The 19,362-nt window shown below is 31.2% G+C and overlaps 1 protein-coding gene and 1 long non-coding RNA gene across 3 annotated transcripts; both read right to left on the bottom strand.

The window, feature by feature from the left end:
- Nucleotides 1-269: 269 nt before the first annotated feature.
- On the bottom strand, nt 270-4,812 carry LOC143043077 (uncharacterized). Its single transcript, XR_012968180.1, has 5 exons — nt 4,666-4,812; nt 3,314-3,485; nt 2,810-2,952; nt 1,963-2,077; nt 270-578 (listed from the first exon to the last, which is right to left on the bottom strand). It is a non-coding gene; the product is annotated as an uncharacterized LOC143043077 (long non-coding RNA).
- A 6,914-nt stretch (nt 4,813-11,726) lies between these two features.
- On the bottom strand, nt 11,727-17,297 carry LOC143084875 (uncharacterized). Of its 2 annotated transcripts, none has more exons than XM_076260927.1 (5): nt 17,151-17,297; nt 16,233-16,440; nt 13,324-13,466; nt 12,376-12,487; nt 11,727-11,913 (listed from the first exon to the last, which is right to left on the bottom strand). In XM_076260927.1, the coding sequence occupies exons 1-5, from the start codon at nt 17,170-17,172 to the stop codon at nt 11,763-11,765; spliced, it is 636 nt and encodes a 211-aa protein (XP_076117042.1). In that variant the 5' UTR covers nt 17,173-17,297; the 3' UTR covers nt 11,727-11,762. The 2 variants fall into 2 exon arrangements, with proteins under 2 accessions (XP_076117042.1, XP_076117043.1); XM_076260928.1 differs by having other exon boundaries at nt 16,233-16,428; nt 17,151-17,276.
- Nucleotides 17,298-19,362: the final 2,065 nt, after the last annotated feature.

The raw sequence follows: 19,362 nt of genomic DNA on the forward strand, positions 1-19,362 counted from the left end.
AGACCAACACAGAAAATAGACACACCCGACTCAGTCCAGGCCTGAACGCAAAACGTAATAACAATGACGTCACATACGAAGTGGTGAAAAGGCACAATATTACGTCACGCAGACATAAAACATTAGGTATTGGTGTCCTTTCAAAAAGCCCACAAAAGCACACTTGTAACAGCACAATCAATACAAATAAACGACACGTTTTGGAATATATTCTTTACACAGCATTATAAAATACGTTGAAAGTACTTGTTGTGTTTGTGGATATGATATTTAAAATGTTTTGATTTTTTTTAATCAATGTGGTCAAATTTATAACAACAAAAAATATAGTGAAAACTGTCTTGCTTCAATCTAATTGTAGTTATTGTCATATTTTCAAAGCTATGTTATTCAAGATGAGCATTAAACTGATTATGATAAGATACATCTCTTTACACATTTGAGCGGATGCATTTGTGCAAAATGGGTTTTCCTCTATTTGCAATTTCATTGATTTTTCATAGTTTATACTGATGGTACCACTACAGTTCGCAATCTTTATCAGCGATAACATACATCGAGACATTGTAGTTATTGTTCTGTAAGTATAAATAAAGTGGTAAGATTACAAAACAACTGACATTAATTATGTTTGTCGCTTCATAGATATGCAACAACAATTTTAAGTATGGAGATCCAGCAAAACTGTTTTCTTTGCTCATATTTTTTCTATTGCCCTTTTTTTGTGCATCCGTGTGTAACCCGATTATTTGTGTTTGTTTAGCGGATACTTAATATAATATCATCTGTTTTCTCGTATGTTAATTCCATAAATATACAAGACGTCAATCGCTAAATACCTTTTGACAACCTCTTTATTTCTAACTACGAGTATCGTGTATGTTAACTTGTAATTGTATTGCCTTTGATATAAAATTTTCTTTTATTATATGACTGTATGTTCTCGGTTTTCTCATTAGCTAAAAGCATACGAAATTCTTTTTGATAAGGCGTTATACTCAACGCTGCAAAACATCACGAGAGGTTAATACAAGATTCGGAACAGCATTCGTGTACCTAAAGTAGATATTCCAAAACAACATCAATGATGTAGGTTTTTGACGTCAAGTAAATCCCTAGTCGTTTTATTTTTCTTCTTGATTTCGATGTATTTGTTCATATATTTAGTATAAAAACAGGGAGCAGTTTAAAAGTAACTTGAGTAAGTACTAAAAAAATGAAGAAGGATAAAAAGTCATATATCAAAACAATTATTGACTTTTGATTTCAGTTCATACAATGATTTATAAACACAAGATATACGGCATTCACTCTTGGCTGTTGGCCTCGGTAAAATCATACATCTGAAGTTGATAAATAATTGTATCAACCTTATCAAAAGTCAATAATTGTATATGTATATCATTCATTTGTATCTTTGAAATCTAAATTTTGATTGTCAAAATGTCTATGGTAATTTATTTGTGACGAAATATATTAGAGTTTCCATTTCAAAAAGTTTAATTGATATACTTAAACGGCATTGTCATTACATTGGATCTAAAACTTTTTTCTAGATCATTATATCTTGTATTGCAACAGTTTTATTACGGGTGTCTTTGGTTAAGCAGGAACAACTGACAAATTTCTAAACAAAATTAAAACGTACTTAAACAATTAATAATTTGTATGTAGGCTAGTATGTGATTTAAGTAAGCTCATCATAGATACCGGGATAGAATTTTGTGTATTTGCGCCCTTGTGTGTTTCGTATACAAAAGTCTCATCATTGACGTTCGGATAACAATGATAAAAATAAAAGACAAGACAAGATTTAAACAAAGTCAAACAAAGTTCGAAATTGAAAAGCATTGAGGACCAAAAATTCCAAAAACTTTTGCCAAATATAGCTAATTCCTGAGGTAGAAAAACCCTAGTATTTCTAAAATTAAAAGTTTTATAAACAGTTGATACATTACTTACTCGCATATGTCGCTGTCTTTATCCTTCAAACCATTCATATAAGGTGTAGTACATCTATTTATAGCATCTGGTTCTATACTACTGTTCATCAAACAAGACTGTAAATCTTGCATTTCTGTAATGATAAATGTGTGTCCCTCGTTTTTAGTTTGTAACCCTGATTTATTTCCCCTCAATCGTTTTTTGACTTTTTAACAGCGGTATACTACTCCTGCTATTTTTTACGTTGAAACCATTCAAATCTTCGGAATAATTTGAGAATAATCTGACAAAAAATACGATGAAAGTAGTATAGATATGAAACACTAAAAACTTCGAAAAAAGTATAACAAAACAAAATTCAAATCGTCGGAATAGTCTGACAAAAAATGATGAATGTAGTATAGATATGAAAATACAGATAATTTCGACAAAAAAGATATAACAAAAATACTGAACTTAAAAATTCCATTAAACAGAACAAAATATAATGTTTTCAATCAGCAGAACAAGTTAGAAAAACTGCTATATTCCTGACTTGATATTTGTATTTTCAATAAAGAAAAAGGTGCGTTAAACCTGGTTTAATAGGTATCTAAATCTCTAACTCGTATGACAGTTGTTTAAATGTGAAAATGTGAAAAAAGAGCGTCTACAACTAATAATGTCTTTTATTGTAGAATACATCCTTTATCTGTAATCGGTTTTTCACAATATACATGTACACCTCTTGATTTTCTTTTACCGATTTCGTATTGTTCACTTTTGCTCGATATTCTCATTTCCTTCTAATATGTCATTAAAACATTTCATAAGTATTTTACTCAAACAAGAAGATATATAGCATGCTAATAATTCATATGCTTACCCTCCTTTCGTTTGCATAATTTTGTAAAGTCTTCTGCAATCTTATCAGGAGATGGAATTTTGGAGACAAATTTTCCCATGTAGGAACAATGGTTCAAGTTATGGTTCGTAAAGCAGGTTGGCAAAGTAGCAATGCTTGTCTTCCTGAAAAAAATCCAACTGGTATTCCTTTGTTTTCCTTGGTTTTGGGTTGTGACCCGGATTTTTATCAATTATCAATTATCAATTTATGAAATTTGAACACCAGTACACTACTGTTGATTTGATGTACAAAGGAATACTATGTCATTGGTATCTTCGTTGAATGTTTTACTCAGTATTTCAAAAACATATAAACAGATAAAGTTATGACTTATTTTGCTAAAATTCGAAATTTGAATCTGATTTGTTGAAGAATTTGTAGTTGCCAAACACATTATGATTTATTTAAGAAAACTGCAAATAACAAACAAGTAATTGTATTTTTAATGTTTTGAAAGAATCTAAATTTAAGAACTGACATTACCTGCACAACCATTCGAAGATGTCGCCTGTGATCGTTTTGCCAAGTCCCATGCAGGTTAGAAGATCACAACAGTCTGTACAAGTATAGTTCTGTGGATATGGTATGGCATATAACGTCGTTGGTAATGAATGCGTTTTGTTTATGACTGCGAATGCTATCAGACATATGCTTCCTGATCAAAACAAAACAATAAACTCATTTTAAATACCAAGATTCACATTTTGAGTAGTTCACGATCAAAGAGCAAACGTACACAACAGAAATATCCGAAGGACATAAGAATATATCTTTAATGCTGTTTAAAATTTATCTCTTTCTTGACCTGTAGATCATTTTTATTTAACCAACGTTTGTTTTATCTCAACTTTTTATTGATTAAAATTCAATATTGAAATCAAACTTTCTTGCTTTCCTCTGAAATTCAATTCTGACGTCACGTAAGGTACACAAAGGACATCATTCGTTGTTACATAAAAAGGCATGGCGCATGAACATTAACATGCGGCGATGATAACCAAAACTTCCTCATTTTCGATCAGTAGAATAACAAAGGGCAATGACAACCAGTTCAATAAGCATTTAACCCTGTCATCAGTATTATCAACACTAAGACAACCAATAGTTTTATTAAAACATACCATAGAATTCATTTTATATGAATATAGAAAACTGAACGATTTACTATTTGTCCTCCATCAAAATTAAAAACTGCTGTTGTAAAACATTCCTTTTCCTTGAGAAAAATCCTTTTCCTTGAGAAAAAATCCTTTTCCTTGAAAGATCGAGAAAAAGGACACATTCTTTGATATAACCTGATTTATCAACTTCAGTTCAGACATTTGTTACCGTACATTTTAAAAAGTAGCAGTTGCAAGTGCGAGGTTTGGCTAGCCACACAACCAGGTTCAATCAACCTTCTTTTTCTTAAAATGTCCTGTACCAAGTCAAAAATATGTTATTATCTAATACATGTAGTTCCCTTCTATGTATTTTGCATTTGTTTTTTGTTGCACTTCAGTGTTTCTGTTCTTTCATTACTTTCCTCTTGTTGATTTGTTTATTAAGTTTAAGTTTGTAACCTAGATTTCGTTTTCTCTAAATCGATTTATGACTTTTGAACAGCGTTATACTACTGTTGACTTTATTTTTAGGATGTTTAAATTTTGTCCTGAAGGGCAAATGGTAGTTTTATTTTGCATTGTCATTTTTTTATTTTGAATAATTTTGTAGGCCTTGGACAAATACCCGAATAAAACATCGCTCATCGTGATAGTTTATAATATAATATCAAATACGAGCAACAGCTGAAATTAGAAATTAATTACTTAGTCACATGATTCAAAAAAGTTTACCTGCATGAAGAATATTATTAGTCCAGGAAAATAGCATCATTATAAGGAAGTTGAAAAAATAAATATGATGACCTGATATAAACTTGTCAAATGATGGACACAAAATATCACTATAGTTTCTAAGTACACTATTTATATAAAGTGAGCTGATAATAATGTTTTAGGTCATCATCAAATTCCTCGTGAGTCTGAATATTTGAAATCAGTGCGTTTGACTTTATCGATGCCCACTTAAAAGATAACAAACTACTTATTTGGAAAGTATTTCGTTTTGTACAACAAATATTTCGCAATGTTGAGACACTAAGTAAAGATCTGAGAGTACTCATATACTGGTGTGATATCTCACATCAACACTTTTATAGACATTGAGATAATGAACTTGTGCATTTTTTATCAGAATTATCCTAACACTTTAATAGGATTCAAATATTTGAACAGTAAACAAGGTCGCATCAAATCATCTTGTAGTTGGTTCTATACATTGTTATTACAATTGTTAACAGCAAAGAGCGGTCATCTTCTATTTTAACCCAGTGTTGTTTTCAATTTTCTGACTGCTTTTTTTTATTCAATGCTATTGTTTTCGAAATAAGAAATGAGTCTAATATGTTATGATTTTATTACTTGATCTTGATTTAAACAGAAATAATGTGCTCGAAACAGCTTTAGAAAAAAGACATTTGACAGTTCAAATTCTGTATTGCTCAATGTACCAGATTGGTCAACTTACGGTGCAATTAAATTATTTAACCGTGATTCAAGATCGATTATAAAAGTTTAAAATCAGTGAAGTATTTATTCACTAGATAGACAGAAAAGATTCCACAGAAACATCGCACCAATATAAATGTGGATACGTTTCACTGAGTATTTAGTTTTCTTTGTGTGTCTCACTTCGTTGATCTACTGGTGTTTAGTGGACCTTGCTGTTCCTCCTTTTGAATTCAATGATATATAACCCAGAAGTAAAATCACGCATTCACATTACACAACTAAGCATAAATACTCGTATTCTATAAGATTAATACTAGCCAGCCGAGATTCTTTAAACAACAGATAATTAATTAGCACGCCATTTGAACGTCCGAGCTTCAAAAAAGTAATCCTAACATTATAGACATATGAATTCGTGTAGACATATTTCATAGTAAAAATTGTATTAAACGTGAATGAAAAATCGAAAGGATAGAAAAATCACTGCCTAAAGACGATAATAGTAGATTATGTAAACCTATATTAAGAAAAAAGTAAACAATGTGCAAAGAAAAGTTGAAAATTTTAATGCAATCGGAAAATGCCAGTGCTATAAACCAGGATCATGTTAGTTGTTTTTCTAGTTGTTCTGTTAGTTCATGTAATCCAGTCATTAAGTTTGGCTAAATGTATGTACTGATCGTTCAATACAGCATTTTAAAAACCAAAAATATATTATTATACTATTCGATAGTCAACATTAACAACTCAATAACTAATGACGAACTGAATATTGTTTTTTAAATTGTATTAAAGATAATTTAAAATCTTTGTCCTTTTATAGAATATGTAAAAATCAATAACGTTTGTAACTATATACCCTCACAAGATTGTACAGTATTTGTTTGCAGCTACACTTATGAATATTTTACTCTTCTGATATGAATAAATAATCAATGGACAATGCTGTTTTCACACTATATTACTGTAAGTTTATATGCAGCGTGTTTGAAATACATATATTCTGGGGGATTTTATCGGAGAACTTTTATAGTAGCATACTTTATATTTTAAAATTTCATATGTAAAGATTAACACTAAACAAATAAAACAGTCGGTTCTGATTAACTTGATCAATTCACACGTCGGCGTCATTTAGCGCAATCAACCGACAACTACATTTAGCGCAATCAACCGACAAACTATATTGCCACTATTTCGGAGTTTGATATTCTACAGAAAAGTAAGTACAAAAAAGATTTTAAAATCGTTTAATCATTGATGATAGTTTTTTATTCTTTTTACTGATGAAATTACTACTGGGGTAAGATTTCTGAATGATTGTGCATTTAGACAACTACTTCAACAATGGGCAAAACCGAAATCGCAACATTAGCTATAAAAGGCCCAGACATGACAAATGTAAATACAATTCAAACTGACGGCCTGGTTTATGTGCAGAACAAAAAAACAAAAACAAATAGATATACAGCAATAAAGACATCTAATGCATTCCTGACTAAGGACAGGATTTTTCAGAGAGCCATAGGTTAAAACATGCTTGCTAGTGCGACAGGATAATATGTACAGTACAGTAATTATTACGATTCTATCAACACACCAAATGAAAAAGATGTACATAATAACTGCCTTCAACAATGATTCAAACCAAAACCTCAAAAAAAATCTATGTTGTATATTTTTCATACTTTTATAACTGACTATACAGTATGGGGTTTTATCATTGATGGATGCCGTACAACTACTTTATTTTAACTTAAGACTATATTTAGTCAGTTTTACTATATTAAATATATCTCTAATTTGAACATGGATGGTGACTTCATTTTTCGATTTCATTAAATACTACATGTAGTGCATTGTCGTTCATCGTTATCAAAATAGATAAAATAGAAACGAATTTAAGTAAGAGAATACAATTGTTTTTCTATGATGATATGTTTTAATGGCGAATTAGTATTTTCAAACCAGGAGCATAATATTTAATTACTATCATATTTGTTTAGAGACAATGAAATGGAGAATGATTTTATCCATATTGTGTCAGTTGCAATATTTAGCATACTCACATTATAATGGAGTTTCGACGTCTGTCTGTGAAAGTATGCTTCCAAATCACTCATGTTTACCACAAGAGACGGGAAATCCGTACAAGCTTTCTTTAAATACAACATCTTATACCAACGGATCAGTTATTTCAGGTGAGATGTTATCCCTTCAATTACAGAAACAAGTCCAGAAATGTATAAACTGGTTTCGTGTCATTTTGTGTGTTTTATCTTAAATATCAAAGGTGACATAATTGAATATTCGTATGTTGAATTGTAGAGAACATCATAAAAAATCTTTCAATTATAGACAATATGGAATGACAAATGTGCATACGTACGGTGACATATATACAGTTGTTAATTTTTGTGTCAATTGGTCTCATGCGAAAAGTTATCTCATTGGCAATCATACTACATCTCCTTTTTTATATATACTCGATCACTTTACCATGAATAATAGTATTTTAAATCTGTTGGGTCCAGTCAAACTATGCAATGTGTAAAGGTAGTTATTCGAATGAAGGTGATATATCCCCTTATACTCTGCTGACACTCTAGTTTAAACAATCCATCACATACATTTAAAGAAAAAATAAAGTTTTTGACAATAAAACAATAAAAGAAAACTTCAATAAAAAGCTGTGCAAGAGAAGATATGATAAATATAGCTAGGACATGACAACGGTTCAGGAGCATATGTTACAAATAAAACTATTATCATTGCAGTCATTCTACGTAGCCAAGACAATACAACTTTTAAGGGATATATGATACAGATGAGAAGGACAGATAACGACAGCATTGTTGGTAGATTTTCTGTAGTAAACAATGGCAAGTTGATGACATGTGGTAATATGGTAGGTACAAAAGCATTCATAAAAAATATAAGCATTACCATTCAGTATATATGTGTACATAATTCTCGTCGTAGGAGCTCGAACTAATATTATAATGAACAAATAAAGGATCTTAAAAAAGAGCGCTTAAACAAAATATAAAAAAAAACCTTTGTCTGGCTAAGACCACTATACCATAGGAGAGAACTCATTATAAATTTCAAATTATTTTTAAAACAAAAATACATGAAATGACAGAATCAATACTATCTCAAACACAAAGAGCGCAGCCTTTTTTAATAAGTAACTTTTGACCATAGATTCGTTCCTCTGTTCGGGTAAATTTACAAGATAGATACAATTCGATTAAACTAATAACACACTCATATGTCGAATAACTAGCAACCAACAAAAATCAAGGTTGGTGATAATGTGGCCATTTTAGCGATAGGTTTTAAGATTGCCATATAAGCGAGAGGTTCGGATAGTCAAACAAAATGAGGTTCAACCTACCATGTCTTTCTCGAATGTCCTGTGCCGTTTTCGGTTTCTCTTAATCGATTTATGACTTTTGAACAGCTGTTTACTACTATTGACTTTATTTATGCTCTTTGGTTGAGTTGTTGTCTCTTTGACACATTCCCTTTTTTAATTCTCTAGTCTATATTAAGTTAATAATAAAATGGGTTAGAATTAACGTTCATTTATCACCAACTGCGGTGTTCAGGGACGATTTATAGTTTTAGATCACCTATCGTCATGGACACGAATTTGTCAATTTCATATACTTAATATATCATGTACCTCATAGTAGTGAATGATTTTTCAGATCAACTCTACTGTTACCCATTCAGAAAATTCTGAAAAACATGCAGCAACATTCAACTGGATATCTCCGTCGACACCTGTAGGCCAAATACGTATCGTGTAGGTACATTAAAAAGGATGTAATTGGGTAAAATAAAATGGGTTGAAATAATAAATCACCTGAAAAATAAGGGATTTTGTTTGATGGCAAATGCGACAAATATTTACCAGATTATATGTTGAAAAGAAAAAAGAAAATTGGTAGCCATCGCGTTCATGTTAAACGCTATTCCTGGATATATCAGAAACTACCAACAATCGGCAATCTTCAGATGAATCCGCTACTTTCCTTTAATGAAGGTACGGAATCGGCCGAGCTGTAACGAACGGAACTACCATATGTCATCTTCTGATCAACATTGAATATTTAACAAAAGGCTCGTGTAAGTTCACGCTTGTACAGAGTAGAATGTAAATTCTATCACAATCAATGATATGCAATCGACTTTAAAAAAAAGTCTATATGTAAAAACAAATTTAAAATCAAAACACGTTTTAGGATAAAGTTGTACGACTTTGGTGTAATTCTTTGTTATTTTTATTTGCGCTTGCAAGAAAGACAAATATTAATATTCAGGTCAAACCAAAGGAATACGTATAGGCATGCGTGAAATAAAATTCAAACTGTCATTATGTTTTATAATCGTTTATTGTATCAACTTAAAATAAAATACAACTGAGTGCAGGATGGAAACCTGAAATAGATTGAGGCTCATAATTGGATTCACATAAACGTTTTGAAAACTTGTAATGAGTGCATATATATTGAAGCCAACAGGATCATTCAACGCAATTTGGAAACATTATCAGAAGAATGGGTTTGAACCAAAATAAATCTGATGAAGTCAATAGAATGAGATAATGCGACAATCGAAAAATATTTGCCAAACAAGGGAGTTTGAAGAATGTATATTTGATTCATGTTACCCCATACGTAGGTTATGGTTCGGAAACTATTGACGTACACATACACTTGTGCATTTGTTTATGTATTCATTATGATAACAAATATAAATTGTGTTTAGGTATACATTTTTATTTTAATTAACTTGTGATATATTGTACATTAGATCAACAGTTGTTACGCGGTACGATGTGTATTGGACAAATATACAATCAGCATCCCTTAGTGTACAAATGGAATCACACACAGCAGAAACATAAAGAACTGAACTGGAACTGAACCGGAACCAACATTCTACCAATATACAATCAGCATCCCTCAGTATACAAATGGAATCACACACAGCAGAAAAATAAAGAACTGAACTGGAACTGCACCGGAACCAACATTCTACCAATATATGTATCAATTTTTTATTTCAAAAATATTATGAAATTCAAATTTTTCTCCAAACAGTGTCAGAATTTTTTCAATTGTATTAAAACGATAACATATTTTATAAAGTATTTTCTTGAAATGAACAAATATAAGAAAAAAGAATCCTAAGGATCAACCGAACATCGTAAGACTTAGTGAAATACAACTGACAATACCCGGGCAAAACAAACATGAATAAAGAATAAAACAATAAAACAAACACTGCATGTAAAAAGCAAAATCACAAAAAAACTGAACTATGAGGAAAATTATAGGTTGATAAAAAACAGGCATTTGAAATCATTTTAAGAACTAAATCCTGAGATGTCAATGCCTCGATATTAAAGCTTATTCTTGAACAGGATATGCATGTGACCCAAAAAAGGTGAAATATATGTTTATGTCCCTGTAGTCACACTGTACAAATTGCATTTGAACACAATCATATGCATTTAATTCCTACCTGTTGTAATACCAAAAGACGTTTTTTATCTAAACGTGTACAACGTTTTCTAAAATAATGTGCTTCGGTATTTCGCAATAGGAGCTTTAGTTTTTTAGGAAATTAAGGCACTTATCATTCCTTTTGTTAATTCACTAGGAGCCTGTTTGTAATGAATTGTCTGTCTGCACCTACCATATTTCTAGTGTTAAGATTTATAAATAAAGGCAACAGTAGTACACCGCTGTTCAAAACTCATAAATCCATGGACAAAAAAACTAAATCGGGGTAACAAACTAAAACTGAGGGAAACGCATTAAATATAAGAGGAGAACAACGACACAACATTAAAATGTAACACGCACAGAAACGAACTAAGCATTAGACAAATTCCTATGAGAATAACAAATATAACATCAAAACCAAATACATGAATTTATATCAGCATTAACACATTGAAATTTCCCAGATGCTTATGGACTTGCTCTTCATATGAAACATACTACATGTCTTCATATTATAAGTGATAGATAAAAAAAAATAAAAAAAGAAGTACCAGACAAGATGTACCGGATTGAAAATGGATTACTAGTATATCATTATCATTTGATGTGATAATTTGTATCTTTTTTAGAAATTCTGTATTAGTTTCGTATCATTAAATATCATGAATAAAAGGGAATGGGAAAAGGGGAAGTTGGAAAAACGTCGATAAGACAAAAACTAAGTGACAAAAACAGACATCTAGATGCAATATATCTGTTCTGCATTCAACTGAAGTAATCAAAGAAATACTTAACACAATTACAACATCAACGCTTGAAGAGTTTCATTTCTATTTTTATTTCATATGCTATAACCGTTTATCCGATCAACGACTGTACGTATTTCAACATTTCACATGTCTGCGTAAGTTGTTTTTCTTGTAAAGAGCGATACGTATGTACATAAACTGGGTTACAGTTGGTCCTGGTCAGTAAGGCAAGAGTACAATTCACCTGGACCTTGTATACCCTGTAGAAAGTATATAAACCGAGATATTAATTTTATATTTGTTTATTTAACATGGGAAAATAAAAGCGCATTAATGGTTAAACTATTACAGAAACACATGCTCAGATTTACATCTTTCAAATGGTGTTGATATCAAAAATAAATGAAACCAACTAAAACAAGTATGTTTTATGACGGTAACATATAGGCAACATAATGAGATTCACTGAAGCAAGATCTGCTTAACAGAAGTCCGGAGCACCTGCTATCATCCCAAGTACGTGTGGATTTCGATTGCGTCTTGATCAACCTTGCTTTCGATTTAATGTAAAGTATATTGTCTTTTCTTCCTCTTTTGTATTTTTTTTTTTTGTCATGGCGTCGTCAGTTTCTTTACCTAAAACAAGAGTTTTTAATGTCTCCTTTTTTTCGTCTTTTTGTTTTAAACATGGCAGCTAAAAAGATATCACCCACTCAACTTACTGACATAAATCAGCTGTTTTATCACTCAAAGCAGCTATATATGGAGCCGTACATATAGAATAACTGTCCACAAACGATTTAGCTGCTATACATGATTCCAGTCCAAGGAAATCTGCAAACACAAATATAAAATAACAAACTGTTATAGAATGTTTACCCATCATTGTTAGGTCTGCAAATATTTGACTTATGTGTATAATATTATCTTACCTCCAATACATTTCTAGGAATGTGATTGGTTAAAAGCGTCCGCGTGAGGACCGTGTATATTTGATATTAGGTTAGCAGGGAGGCGGGGCTTATTTCATACACGGTTAGTAGACGAGTTACGTCCCTTTATATTCCATATTAGGTAGTAGGGAGGCGGGGCTTATTTCATACACGGTTAGTAGTGGTGTTATGTCCATTTATAAAAATAAAACGAAACTGAGAAAAATCTGAAAGGTTTCAACAGACGAAGAAATTGATGATTAAGATTGAAATAAATTCATTAAACACATTGAATCTAACAAGTTGTTATCGCTGGCTATTCTTGTAGGATCAATGGAAGTATTTTATTAATGCTAACAGTATTGAAGACTGGCTTGCTCACTTTGATAGATCACAAGTCTAAATTTTACACGTTAAGATAGTCGGTAAGATAAATTCGTTACATAGTGTGCTAGTGACGTAATACGGTATATATGGGTCAGTAAATTCCATATGGGGATTCGAGCTTCGCTCTCACCCCATATGGAATTTACTGACCCCATATATACCGTATTAGGTCACTAGCACATTATGTAACTAATAATACAGGGTTCGTGATACGTTGTTGACACCATCGTGTATAAAAAAAGACGTCAAAAATAAGTCCACAAGAAACTGTAGTTCATAGTGTGAGCAACACGATCCACCTCTATAGCCACAACATCCACCCCAAACTTAGTATAGTTTTGACCCATTTACCTTCTTTGTGTGCACACATTTCCGTCAATTGCTGCTTCATGGTCTGTTGCCCAGGAAGAAAGGAAGACATGCGCTTTAGGTACGAACAGCTTTGCAGTTTCTCTGGAGTATAACAGGACAACATTTGCTGATTCCCCATGTCACTTAAACGATAAATCATAGAAACAAAATTGAAAATTAAATAGTTTTGGTGGTGATCAGGTATGTCAAACAAAAAAAGTCCTTTATAAATCGAATGCGTCCAAAACGCTTTTTAGGATTTTCCATCATTAGGAACACTCAAAACCGAATGTTTAGGCCAACGATGTATTATAAACGGATCAGTTGAATACCCAAAAATTTGCCAAATTCAATTAAGTTCAACTTTGACTAGGGAAGATTTCAGATTTCAGATTTTGATAAACCCTGTTTAATTTAATTTCATTTGATTGGATTTTGTATTGTTCCTTTGTTTCATAGTTGATAATAGGAAGATTTTGTGTCTATCGTCTACATTGTAGCTAGAAAAAGTACATGCCTATCAGGGATAGAAAATTGTATAATGTGATATGCATATGCACCCAAAAACAACGAGCTGGGCCATATTTTTAACGTGCTTGTTAATAAAGTTAATTTCTGCCCAACGAGAGACATGCTTTCCAAGCCGTACACATTCAAAGTTATTTCGTATCCGAGACAAACCGTTATAGTTTGCTTTTACTTACCAGAAAAAACAACAATCTTAAATAGAAAAAAAAATCATAAAAAAAACTCAAGCACTTAGAAAGTACGAACATCGCGATCTTTACTTGTTGAAATATGTTTTCGTCTTACGTATTAAGTAAATGTGTTAACTTATTACCAAATTATTAAATAATTCTTTTAATATTTTTGCTGTTATTGCACTAATTCTTTTTCGGGATAAAATTTCACTTAAATAAGTAGAATTTGTGTTATTACTGGTCAGTTACAAATTAAAAAACTTACTTACTTTTGACTGTAAGCTAACTTGAAAGTGTATCAAAACAGTCTTTGTATTACAGATTGAAAGTGTACCAAAACAATGTTTGTATTACAGATTGAAAGTATACCAAAACAGTCTTTGTATTACAGATTGAAAGTGTACCAAAACAGTCTTTGTATTACAGATTGAAAGTGTATCAAAACAGTCTTTGTATTACAGATTGAAAGTGTACCAAAACAGTCTTTGTATTACAGATTGAAAGTGTACCAAAACAGTCTTTGTATTACAGATTGAAAGTGTATCAAAACAGTCTTTGTATTACAGATTGAAAGTGTACCAAAACAGTATTTGTATTACAGATTTAAAGTGTACCAAAACAATGTTTGTATTACAGATTGAAAATGTATTAAAACAATCTTTGTATTACAGAGGTTGAAATATAAAGTTTTCGCCCTCATAATCAGTTTGTATACTCTGCAACATTATTTAAGTGTCTGACCCAACCCAGGCGCCAAGTGTTTTTTTTTTTTTTCGTTTATTGCTGTAGTTTAAATCGGTCCCTTTGTTTTTTGTGTTGAACTGTTTCACATGTTGTTATACTGATGCCTTTCATAGCTCACTAGGTGGTGTCAGGTTTACTCATTGGTGAAATGGGAAAATGGCCTTATATCACTGGTGTTAAACTGATAACCGTAACTGGAATTACGACGATCCCAATATTGCGACGGCAGAAGTAGGTAAAATCTTTTTAGTCATTTTTCTCAAATGCAGCATGTTTTGTCAATAGTAACTCAGCTGCAAGGTATTATATACCATTACATCATATTTGAATCGTAACGGTTTACTGTAATTGTCTAAGAGCTTTGAAATTTGCCGTTGAAAAATTTGGAATGATAATCATAACTCTATGGCATTTTTCTTGTTGGATAATCGTTATTTCTTTAAATGGTATTTTGTGTGTAAAAACGAAAATGTCCAGTTAAACGATGACATTAACGCAAAATAAAAATAAATGAAGCAACTTACAGGTTAAAACAAATAATTTTTGCTTCAGAATAATGCATGACAATTAGTTAAGGCTATTTTTTGTTTTCATTTAATATAAAAGTACTAAGTATATGGCAATAATGTAAGTACAAAAAAGTTAATTCCTTGTTAGTACCTTCAATATTTTTTCTCTACAATAACTTATATAGATATATGAAGATGTGGTGTATATGCATATGTATGCAGCATACTTTTCATATACCAAGTATTTATGATTTTTTTTATCATTATTTCTTAACGTTGCAGTCTTTCTTTGAAAAAATATATCTTGTAAGAAAATTTAAGGCCACATCAATTTGATTTCTTGATTTTCGGACTTTTGGCCAAACTATTAAAGAACACAAATCCATGTTTGCCAATGACCTCCATGTTAACATGTGCATAACCTCAAAATACACAAAGCATCCCAACCTTTCTCTAGTTTTATAAAAAAGAAATATCATAAGATGTTCAAACGTTTTTGTGATTAATTCACCATAATTTCATTATATGCTATCAGATAGACGTTTTTAGAGTCAATATCTATCAAACACTATCCAGGTACGATTATCTTCTCATTTTTTAATACCGTAATAAAGGTCATCTTTTTTTTTCGAATTACGATTATCACCCCAATTTTTTAACGGCAATTTTCAAAGCGGTTAATCAACTATAGTGCACCGTTACGATTCAAATATGAAGTAAGGGTATATAAAAACCTTGTAGCTGAGTAACTCTCGACAAAAACATGCTACTTTTGAGAAAAATGACTGCAAAGATTTTACCTATTTCTGCCATCGCCATATTGGGATCGTCGTAATTCCAGTTACGGTTATCAATTTAACACCAGTGTTATATGTTGAATTATACAATACCTGTTTATTGAATAAGGAAACGGATATGATAATCCCATAAATGTAGATAAAAATAATCCACATACTTGCATGCTGCTTCAATGAATTGAATTCCACCAGTAGATATGTTGATTTTGCTAGTAAATTTTTCAGTACATTGCAGAAATTCACAACAGTCAGTACAGTTCTGGTCAGTTAGATGTATGCTGGTCAATAATGGCGATCTAGATGTTGGCAATGCATGTATGACCAGAAACAAACAGCACAAACTCCCTATAAACTCTGTAAGCAGATCTGTAATCAATTACATTTACGGCTGATTGCCAGTGACTTATACCCTGACTTAATCATGCGAGAAAAATACGACATTAATCTTTCTTTATTCATAGACATTGTAAACTAAACTATTCAAATCTTAGATTAAGATTTACAAAAATACTAAATGACATATAATGACAAAGTTTATTTTTTTATATAAATAAGGCCGTTAGTTTTCTCGTTTGAATTGTTTTACATTGTCTTATTGGGGCCTTTTATAGCTGACTATGCGGTATGGACTTTGCTCATTGTTGAAGGCCGTACGGTGACCTATAGCTGTTAATGTCTGTGTCATTTTGGTCTCTTGTGGACAGTTGTCTCATTGGCAATCATACCACATCTTCTTTTTTATATTCGGTTAGCTACAAATAAAAAACAAAGAGTAAAGATGTATTGGAACGGTAACACTAAAGTTGAAAAATAAAAGAAACGATGAACCTCATACTAAGATTTGTTCCCATGTTGCTGTTTGAACAAAGAATACCGGACCTGATTCACACCGTCAGTTGGAGGTTATAAGTCAAATGTAGAAATTATTACGATTGATATTAGATTGCAAAAACAATGAAATTGTAAAAATTATTATATTCTCAAATGTTTTAGAATTATAGAAATTCATAAAATGAGCGATACTGTATATTAAAAAATATGTAACTTTTCATTCATAAAACAAAGTTATGGTTTACCTGTTGTGTGAAAACGACCCATCGCTTCTTCCGTTGTGTCTGTTTAATCATATTCTATTGCATAAGATATAAGTATTTTATCCGCCTATGTTGACATTTCACTGATTCATTTATTTAAATGTATATGTTGCTAAATAATACCGTTATGCATGAATTTGCATATAGAAGATATAAAACAGAATACCAATGTGCAGATGTTCTTCTCAATAAAACATTAGTTTGTCCTTTCTTCATTACCTGCAGTTGTATTTTAAATAAACAACGCCTATGTCTCGAAATATTTAAAATTTGAATGTGTTTGAAAAAAAAATGTAAATAAATTACTGATGAAAATAAGTTTGTTGGTGGTGGTAACAACTGCATAAATAATCACTGAAGTCTTATTATAGATTGTATAAGAACTTGGTATCGGGAAATCATAGGTACAATGTCGACTTTTAACGCATTTGCACTATAATTTACCAATTGATAAAATCTACTCCACTTTATTTCATCATTCAATTGTTTTGGTAATAACAAATTAGATACTGTAATAAAAATCCATATTATTTTAATAATAGTGAAATAATTCCTATATATCTTCTCAACTCTTCAAAATCAATTATAAAATAATTCTAATGCAATTCGTTTGTAACGATAATTTTCATTGGACGTTAAAAAAATATTTTGAAGGGGTAAATTTTACGTTCTTATAGTTCGTAACTAAGAAAGCCACCATTTTGAATTTCCGATTTTTTGTTGTTGTAATTTCTACCAAAATAAACATGGAAGTCATATTTTGGGCCCCAAAATGTTCTTTTTGTTGACGTTGAAACCATTCTGAAGCGTGCGAAAGGTCTAAATACGTCAGGAGTTTTATGTTTGACATCGTGAGTAAACATATGACGTTGCATTGTTTTGTTGCTAAAGACATTGCAACAGTTTCCGTCAAAACATGTGTTAAATGTTATTTATTTTATTTGGGCATTGGAATTTCTAAATGGAGATAGTGGTATTGTATTTTAAGCTAGGCCTTCTTAAAACTTGATTTTACTGTTGCAAATATCCGTTAACCTAGATCCGCTACGCGACGCAAGGTAGACTCTATTTACAACAGTAAAATCTAAGTTTTACAATAGCCACCTTTAAATACAATACAGGTATCTCCTAAATTATGTTTGATATTATCAATAATAATCATTTCTTAATTATTGTACATTTTGGTGTGTTGGTACGTAAACAACTCGGGTCTTTGTAAGGACACATTCTAACTTTAACTTTAGATAAATATCAAAGAACTGGTGCAAAATGCATGTATTGATAATTGTAATGAAGATAAGGTACATTTACAATTGACCCTACACCTTCTTATGATATCTTTGTAAAAGTAACTGGTTTATTGTAACGGGTTTAACCGAAAGCAACATTGAACAACCTGCTAGTAGTGATTCTTTCAAATTTAGTTAACAAAAAGTGCCTAGAAAATTTATATTTATACTTCTGATTCATATAAAGCTCCCACAAAATATTCATTTTTAAAATCAGGGTGACCTAATAAATCAGAGTTTGTTAACCTTGATTGTTTTCGTGTCGACACATGTGAATTGCAAGGTGGAAAACATCTCATTTAAACAAGATTTTTTTTTATTCTAAATCAGTTTTCCAAATAAATCAACAAGATACATATCAATCATAATTCACTCTCACCCCACATGGAATTTACTGACTACGTATATATCGTATTAGGTCACTTACACTCTATGCAACTAATAATATGCCTTAAAATATGCCGATATGAAAAACAATGATTTTAATCTAAACAGCTGTATATGTATGTGCATGTACGTTGAAGATACCAATTCTGTCTTTTAAGTTTCAAGTGCCGGTTGTACTATTAAATTATAGGCTATAACAAATATATGAATATTGCCGGAAATATAAACTGTATTTGCTAGGAAACATAAGAAAAGCTCGTCGAGCCACACTTTTGTCCGGTTTCTAGTACAAATAAGTTATGTATTTCCAGATCATGTAAATATATACATGTATGTACATATATTTATCTTTGACAAGAGAAAGGTTGATTCGTTTGCAAATATACCGTATCTGCTAAAATTCCTAGAGCTATTTCTCTGATTTTTAAGATCCATAAATCAACTTATATTTGAGAAGTAACCTCAGGTATAGATTACCTTAGCTGCATTTGGCACAATCTTAATGAAATAAGTTCTCA

This window comes from Mytilus galloprovincialis, chromosome 8, assembly GCF_965363235.1.
Source record: "Mytilus galloprovincialis chromosome 8, xbMytGall1.hap1.1, whole genome shotgun sequence".
Taxonomy (NCBI): Eukaryota; Metazoa; Mollusca; class Bivalvia; order Mytilida; family Mytilidae; genus Mytilus; species Mytilus galloprovincialis.

Coding starts and splice junctions, on each gene's coding strand:
- LOC143084875 (XM_076260927.1), bottom strand. CDS start 17,172: ATGGGTCGTTTTCACACAACAG. Junction 13,467..16,232: donor TTCATTGAAGCAGCATGCAA/GTATGTGGATTA, acceptor TTATCGTTTAAG/TGACATGGGGAATCAGCAAA. Junction 11,914..12,375: donor AAAACAGCTGATTTATGTCA/GTAAGTTGAGTG, acceptor TACTTTCTACAG/GGTATACAAGGTCCAGGTGA.